Source organism: Poromitra crassiceps (assembly GCF_964638095.1).
Source record: "Poromitra crassiceps genome assembly, chromosome: 9".
NCBI classification, from domain to species: Eukaryota; Metazoa; Chordata; class Actinopteri; order Beryciformes; family Melamphaidae; genus Poromitra; species Poromitra crassiceps.
Window position 1 is genome coordinate 17,051,668 of NC_139630.1, and position 9,108 is coordinate 17,060,775.

At 47.0% G+C, this 9,108-nt stretch overlaps 1 protein-coding gene across 1 annotated transcript in view; it reads left to right on the top strand.

Moving 5' to 3' along the window:
• The window catches only part of LOC310782190 (protein NLRC3-like), a gene marked incomplete at its 3' end in the record, with an annotated part of 53,942 nt that overhangs the window by 39,823 nt on the left and 5,011 nt on the right, over positions 1–9,108 (top strand). Inside the window, exon 7 of the mRNA XM_083642878.1 lies at positions 8,304–8,350. Coding sequence (XP_083499004.1) covers positions 8,304–8,350 — 47 coding nt within the window. The remainder of the gene's footprint in view (positions 1–8,303; positions 8,351–9,108) is intronic.

A 9,108-nucleotide genomic window follows, 5' to 3' on the forward strand; every position in this document is an offset into this window, starting at 1 on the left:
CTGAACGCATAAATCAATCAATCAATCAGTTCTAAAAGGAACAGGACAGAGTCTTGAACGGTGCACAATCTCTACCAGTATTAAAGGCATTTAGATTATAAATACATCATGTTTTATACATACACTTTACTGTAAAAAAACAGGTTAAGACACATCAATAATAAAGATTGAAGACTAATGCTTCAAAGTTGTCTTAGATATATAAATTCACAATGATAAGAGACGAGGTCTAAAGTGAGGAGAAAACATCCAGACCAGGAAGTCATCTCCTAGATCAGAAGACAGTCAAAATACAATGCATGTTATGCCATAAAGTAGGCTATAATAGAAAAATAAAAAGCATTTCAATATATATATTCCGCCCTTGATATACTGAATATGCTTGGCAGTAAGGTAAACACCTCCTGTTCATCAAAACTGCCAAGCATATTCAGTATATCAAGGGCGGAATAGTAAAACAACGGCTTCTGCTCAGAAGATAACAGTATACGCTGAATAGAGACAATGTCACAGAAAGAATCACTCCAAAAGAGATCCCATGTCTCACATTCTTCAAAACGCTCAAAGGGATCTTCCACGGGAGCTGCCGCTGCCATGGCTCGTGCTAAAGCAGAGGCAGCCAAAGCACGCCTGCCTTATGCGAAGAGGGAAATGGCCCTAAAAATAGAAAAAGCTCAATTAGAAGCAACAATGGATATGTTGTCATTAGAGCAAGAAACGGCCGCAGCTGTGGCTGAAGCAGAGGTCTTAGAGGCAGCCGCTGACAGTAGTGATCGAAGTAGCTACGATCTCCCACCTGAGGCAAACCCCCTTGACCCAATGCAGCGTACAAGAGAATACGTCGCTGAACAGACCAAAGAAGAAAATAAAGTACAGTTAGCGCCAGCACTGCATCTACCCTCTCAAGACGAGAATGGACAGCTACATACAGAGCCAGCATCAGTATACTCTATCCAAACCCCACACCTCGAAGCAGAGAGAAAGCAAGCCAACGCTGACCTAACAGCTCAGCAGCCACAGCTCACTCCAGGTACGCCTCTCTACTCAAGAAATGTGGAAGATTATCATCACACATATGGAGCAAGTTCCAGAAACTGCAGCCCCCCACATCCTTCCGTGCGCATCCACGCACCTCAATACCCCCAACATGAACAATCAAGCATGAATGACTTTGTGAGATACTTCGCCCGCCGTGAGTTGGTCACCACAGGTTTGATCCAATTCAACGACCAACCCCAGAGCTATAGGGCCTGGAAACGGTCCTTTCAGAATGTGGTTGGAGGCCTAGATTTGACATCCAGTGAGGAGATGGATTTGCTGGTCAAGTGGCTGGGGAAAGAGTCAGCTGAGCATGCTACACGGATCAGGGCTGTCCATGTTAACTTCCCAGATAGGGGACTCCGGATGATATGGGATAGATTGAGTGCATGTTACGGGGCCCCGGAAGTAATTGAAGATGCACTTTTTCAACGTATCAATAGCTTCCCAAGAATCTCCAACAGAGATTATTCCAAACTCCACGAGTTAAGCGATCTCCTTATGGAACTTGAGGCAGCAAAGGAAGATGGAGACCTTCCGGGCCTTCAATACCTAGATACATCGCGGGGAATAAATCCTTTAGTCCAAAAGTTGCCCTTCAGCCTACAGGAGAAGTGGCTGTCTCTCGGATCCAGCTTCAAACAACAGCACCAAGTCTCATTCCCCCCCTTTCAAGTTTTTGTCAACTTCATTAGCCAGCAAGCTAGAATCCGGAACGATCCAAGCTTTAACTTCACTGGCCAAGCGGATGTTCCTCTAAAAACAGACAAGCCTCCTTGGAAGCTCAGACAGAAGGAAATCTCAGTCCACAAGACAGATGTATTTCCTCCAGCGCCTCCTGCCTCAGACAGACATGATATTAAAGCGGAGGATTTCAATAGACAGTGCCCCATCCATAAAAAGCCCCATCTACTCCGCAAGTGCCGGGCTTTCCGTGAGAAGTCCTTAGAGGATCGTAAAGCATTCCTGCGGGAGAATGGAATTTGCTTTAAATGTTGCATCTCTACGCAACACATGGCTAAGAACTGTAAGTCCATAACAACATGCCTGGAGTGTGGTAGTGAGAAGCATATCTCTGCCCTCCACCCTGGACCAGCACCTTGGACTCGGGAGCCGTGCCCCTCTACAGAGCATGGCGGGGAGCAAGACCCTATGCCATCTTCAGAGGTCACAACTCGCTGCACTGAAGTCTGTGGCGGCGATCAGAGTGACAGATCGTGCTCTAAGATTTGCCTTGTTAAGATCTACCCTGTCGGCCATCGTGACAGAGCACTGAAGGTCTACGCAATCATCGACGAGCATAGCAATAGATCTTTAGCTCGCTCTGAGTTCTTCGATACCTTCAATGTCCAGGGCCCCACCTCTCCATATTCTCTCCGAACCTGCTCTGGAGTGACAGAGACCATGGGGAGAAGAGCCTTAGGCTACCAAATCGAAGCAATAGACGGAAAGGTCAGCCTTCCCCTACCAAGTCTCTTGGAATGCAATGACATCCCTAACAACAGATCGGAGATTCCAACACCCAATGCTGCATCAAATCACCCTCACCTGAAGTCAGTGGCTCATCTGATCCCAGAGCTCGAACCAAATGCTCCTATTATGCTTCTCCTCGGGCGAGATATCATTTCAGTCCACAAAGTGCGCAGGCAGGTGAACGGCCCTCATGATGCTCCCTACGGCCAGAAACTTGATCTGGGATGGGTGATAGTTGGTAATGTCTGCTTGGGAGGTGATCACAAGCCTGTCACAGTGAATACGTTCTATACCAGCACCACAGCCAGAGAACGCCCCTCCATCTTTGAACCCTGCCCAAATGTCTTCCATGTGAAGGAGAGATACAGCCATTTCCAGTGTCCCAATCAGCTAATGGTGCGCTCTACAGAGAAACGTACCTGCGATGGGAAAGTTGAGCAGTTGGGCTCCACAGTGTTTCAGCAGACAAGGGATGATAACAAAGTGGCTCCATCCATCGATGACCTCTCATTCCTCCAAATAATGGAACAAGGCTTAAAGAAGGATGAGGGCAACAGCTGGGTAGCTCCGCTGCCATTCAGGACACCAAGACGGCGTCTCCCTGACAACAAGGCCCAGGCCTTGAATCGACTCTCATCACTGAAACGCAATCTTGAGAGGAAGCCAGTGATGAAACAGCACTTTCTGACCTTCATGGAGAAGATTTTCCAGAACAATCATGCTGAAGTGGCACCCCCACTTAAGAAAGACGAAGAGCGATGGTACTTGCCGACCTTCGGCGTGTATCATCCTAGGAAACCTGGAAACATCCGTGTAGTGTTCGACTCCAGCGCCCAGCACAGCGGAGTGTCACTTAACGATGTTCTGCTAACCGGACCTGACCTCAACAATACCCTCCTTGGGGTACTCATCAGATTTCGCAAGGAAGCAGTGGCCATAACAGCGGACATCCAACAGATGTTCCACTGTTTCCTTGTAAGAGAAGAGGACCGCAATTTCCTGAGGTTTTTGTGGTTTCGGGACAATGACCCATCCAAAGACATAGTTGAATACCGTATGAGGGTCCATGTCTTTGGGAATAGTCCCTCCCCAGCCGTAGCCACCTACTGTCTAAGGCAGTCTGTACAGGATGGAGAGCCTGATGTCAAGCAGTTTGTAAACCGCGACTTCTATGTGGATGATGGCTTGAAGTCTTTCCCTACAGTTGAGGCCGCAGTGGACCTGCTCAAGAGGACACAGGACATTCTCTCAGACTCTAACTTGCGACTCCACAAAATTGCCTCAAACAAAAGAGAGGTCATGGAAGCCTTCCCATCTCAAGACCATGCCAACGACTTCAAAGATCTGGACCTCGGTTCTGACGCACTTCCCATGCAGCGTAGTCTGGGCCTCAACTGGGACCTCATGTCTGACACCTTTACCTTCAAGGTAGCCGAGGAAGTGAAGCCCTTCACTCGTCGAGGCATCCTATCGATCGTGAACAGTATCTACGACCCTCTGGGATTTGTCGCCCCTGTCACCATTCAAGGCAAAGCTATCCTGCGAGAGCTTACAAAGGACAATGGTGATTGGGACTCCCCTCTCCCTCAAGAGATGGAAGAGATATGGTTCACATGGCGATCCTCATTGAAAGACCTAAGCAGTCTCCGGATCCCAAGGCCCTACACAGAGGTCTCTCCCACAGAGGTCTCACGTAGAGAGCTATTTGTCTTTTGTGATGCTTCGACTAAAGCAATCGCAGCAGTTGCCTACCTCAAACTGACAAGTATAAATGGTAACAGCCATGTGGGCTTCATCATGGGCAAGGCTAAGCTCGCTCCTCTCCCTGAACATACAGTACCAAGACTTGAGCTTTGTGCAGCAGTTTTGGCAGTGGAACTCGCCGAGCTCATCTCTTCAGGGATTGACATGCAGTTGGATGACACTACCTTTTACAATGACAGTAAGGTAGTATTAGGCTACATCAACAATGAATCCAGACGTTTTTATGTTTACGTCAGCAATCGGGTCCTGCAGATAAGGAAGTACTCTCGTCCTGAACAGTGGCAGTATGTATCCACAGATGTAAATCCTGCAGACATTGCCACAAGGTCTGTCGCCGCTGCACATCTGTCAGGTACCAGCTGGCTCTCTGGACCGGCGTTCCTAAAACACCCCGTGCAAAGCCATCCTGAGGAAGGAAACTTCGAGCTTGTGAACCCTACTTTGGACGCAGAGATCCGCCCTCAGGTCTCTACAATGAAAACAACCATGTTGAGCAAACAACTAGGTTCTGAGCGCTTCTCCAAGTTCTCCAGCTGGAACTCATTGATTCATGCCATCGCTCGCCTCATTCATATTGCTTGCCTCTTCCAGAAGAATCCTGCAACCAAAGCCAGTGGTTGCAAAGGCTGGCATCACTGCCACACAGCAATATCAGTTGATGAACTCTCACGGTCTAAGATAACCATAATCCAAGCAGTTCAAGAGGAGACGTATGCTCCAGAGTACGCCTGTCTAAGGAAGGGGGAGAACCTCCCTAAGGACAGTCCTCTCAGAACCTTAGATCCTTTTATTGATGCCGATGGCCTTCTGAGAGTCGGAGGTCGCATCAGAGAAGCAGAACTCCAGCAAGAAGAGAAAAACCCTCTCATCATCCCTGGCAAGCACCATATAGCAACGCTTCTGGTCAGGTATTACCATGAGAAAACACACCACCAGGGACGACTGTTCACCGAGGGCGCCATACGTGCTGCCGGCCTCTGGATAGTCGGTGGAAAAAGGCGGGTGAGCAGTGTTATCCATGGCTGCGTCACATGCCGCAAACTTCGTGGCACACCTCAGACACAGAAGATGGCAGACCTTCCTGTAGATCGCCTTTCCACTGAACCTCCGTTCACGAATGTCGGCCTGGATGTTTTCGGCCCATGGACAGTAGCTTCACGCCGGACAAGAGGTGGCCTCGCTCAGAGCAAGCGGTGGGCAGTGTTATTTACCTGTATGAGTGTAAGAGCTGTCCACATTGAGGTCATCGAGTCCTTAGATACGTCGAGCTTCGTCAATGCTCTCAGGCGTTTCCTCGCTATCAGGGGCCCAGTGAAATCCATCCGTTCCGATCGAGGAACCAACTTCGTCAGTGCTTGTAAGGAGCTTAAGATCCCTTCTAATATTGACAACACCTCTGTCGAGAAGTTCTTGTTGGACCAGGGCTGCACATGGAAGTTCAATCCTCCCCACGCCTCTCACATGGGTGGTGCTTGGGAGAGGATGATCGGGGTAGCAAGAAAAATCTTGGACTCAATGTTCCTACAGCTCGGGACTTCCAAGTTGACTCACGAGGCACTCACCACATTGATGGCAGAGGTGACTGCTATCATCAACGCCAGACCTCTCATTCCGGTGTCCACCGATCCGGACGATCCTCTCATCCTTACACCGGCAACCCTCCTCACTCAGAAAGTGAGTCTTCCTTCTGCCCCAGTTGGTGACTGGGTTAAAGACCTCCACAAATCTCAGTGGCGCCAAGTCCAGCATCTGGCTCAAACCTTCTGGGATAGATGGAAGAAACAATATCTTTCTTCACTTCAGCCACGTAGGAAGTGGCAGACTTCCCAGCCCAACCTTCAGCCTGGAAGCATTGTGCTTCTCAAGGATGACCAACTTAAGAGGAATGAATGGCCTTTGGGACTTGGTACGCAAGTCTTCCCCAGCAAAGACAGCAGGGTACGCAAGGTAGAGATCAAGGTCTCCAGGAAAGACGGGACTAAAATGTTCCTGCGGCCCATTACTGAGACAGTCCTGCTCCTCGCTCGTGAGAAGAAGCCATAATAACTGTGTTATAGACTGTTGGGTTGTGGCGGTTTACACATGCCAGACGGGGAGTGTTATGTTACTGTAGTCTAGTTCATATATTTTTCTGAGTGAATTCAATGTTTTCTGTGAAAGGGAGTGGTTCCTTTAAGAGACACAGGAATTTGGTAAAAAGGGGCGTCGCCTTTAGCCTCCTATGTGACTTTCAGTTTCACTTGCAGTAGAAAGTGCTCAGCCGCATGGCATGGAGAACAGCAGTTTCAGGATGCCTATTTCTATCAGCAAACATGCTCACATCTTATGCCATTCGTAGCATCGTTGGTATGTAATGTCATATCTTATGTTTATTTATGCTTGTAATTCATTATTTGGTATAGGAAATGTTGCTTTGTGAAGTTTGATGTAAAAGGTTACCAAGTGATTCTCAGTTGATTTCCTTCATAACCAATGCTATGTTTACAGTAGGTTTAGGCTATAGTCACTGGGAGTTTATACTAAAATACAATTTGACAACATATTAAAATAATACTGTTATGGGTCATGTGAGTAATAGTTTATTAAAAATGCAATACATGTAAGAGTTAAAAATAGATAAGTTAATTCATGATAAAGGGTACATGCACATTTACACTGCATTTACAAGGTATTTACAGTAATAGCATGGTTTTGATTGTGCCTTTGTATCTGTTTTCAGTTTTACCCTTCTTTAATCAATAAACCTGCGGACAAAGGAAGACTGTTTCCAGAGTTTTGATGAACAGGAGGTGTTTACCTTACTGCCAAGCATATTCAATATATCAAGGGCGGAATAATATATGTGTGGACCAATAAATTTATACATATATATTTAAAGAGATATATATGTGGACCATTAAATATATATATATGCATATAGAAAAAATAGATAAATACACCACCCACGTTATAAGAAGGAATTTAGTTCTAAGCTCTCATTCAAACCATGAGGCTCCATTGAGTTCAACGTGAAAATCCAATAGGACTCTCTCTGTAACAAAAGTTTGTTCATGTTTTTTCATGTCATGTCATGTCTACTCATGTCTTTCATGAGTAGATATCTGTCCTCTCCTGTCTGCACATTACAACATGAGTAGGTGGGTGACAGGCAACACACACACACACACACACACACACACACACACACACACGCACGCACACACACACACACACACACACACACACATACACACACACACACACACACACACACACACACACACACACACACACACACACACACGGGTCAAACAGCAGCAGAGGTGAGGTGGACTGGAGAAGGAGGATCATGGCAGCAGGTGAGGGAAAGGTGCTGTATTGCACATCAGGACAGGAGCTCCGTGCTGCACCTTCACCTCACCAAAGCTGCTGTGGTACACCGTGTGGCCGCAGTACCACCATGCCCCAGAGGAGGGCAGCAGAGAGGGAGGGGCCAGTGAGTGGAGCAAGCAACGTCTGTCCAGCTGCCTCTCCATTCAGCCACTCCTCTGTCTCTCTCTCTCTCCCAAACACACACACACACACACACACACACACACACACGCACACACACACACACACACACACACACACACAAACACCCTCTCACTCACTCACTCTCTCATCAACACACACACGAACAACACTTTCCCTCTCTCTCTCTATCTCACACACACACACACACACACACACACACACACACACACGAACACAACCTCTCACTCACACATGCACATGCACATGCACACACACACACACACACACACACACACACACACACACACACACACACTGAATTGTAGAGAATTTCCTAAAGTAATACAATCCACACAAAGCCAGCCAGCTTGGACAATCACCTCTCCCCTCCCCCCACCTCTCCCATAGCATAGGTACATAAGTGCCTGTGGTGTGATGAAGTCAAAATGCATGTTTATTGTGTGTTTCCAGGCTCCTTAAATGTTTCCATCATCAAAGAGAATGTGCTGATGTGACTTTGTTTCTTCCTCCAGTGTGGACCATGATGCAGTGCGGTGGTTGAAACCAGGTCTGAGGAAATGTAAGTGTGTATTTAGTTTGATTCATGAAAACAAAGCAACACATTCAACTATTTAAATAGAAAGTCCATTCACACAGCAGCATGTGATGTCATTCAGAGAGAGAGAGAGAGAGTGTGTGTGTGTGTGTGTGTGTGTGTGTGTGTGTGTGTGTGTGTGTGTGTGTGTGTGCACACACACACACACACACACACACACACACAGAGAGAGAGAGAGAGAGAGAGAGAGAGAGAGAGAGAGAGAGAGAGAGAGAGAGCTCTGCATTTCACCACATACAGCACATGCAGGGCGAGCCCCCGCTGCTCTGTGTCACTTCCTGAAACTCTTCGCTCTTAAATGTTAATATACTTGGCCAATACGTATCTATCATACAAAATAAAGCAAGCGGCCAAATGGTGTCTTCATTTAATGTAGAACGCAAAACATTGTTAAACCCGCATTCCTGTGATAAAGTTAACGTTTGAGTCGGCTTTAAAACGGAGGGTGGTGGAGGTGGGAGGGACTATTTTATTTCGTGGAAGACTGATTTACAGTATGAATAACAGACATTTAGATTGGTTTATTTATTACACATGGAAATATAAATGACTGGTCTTATTGTTTTGTTGGCAAGTGACCATGGTATAAGCGGGTTAATGCACTTCGAGGTGTACATTATCACTTTTTAAGGGACTTCGCGGAGGAGGTTCACGCCTCTCGCGTCGTCCCTTAAAAAGTGATAATGTACACCTCGTCGTGCATTAACCCTTACATCGACCGT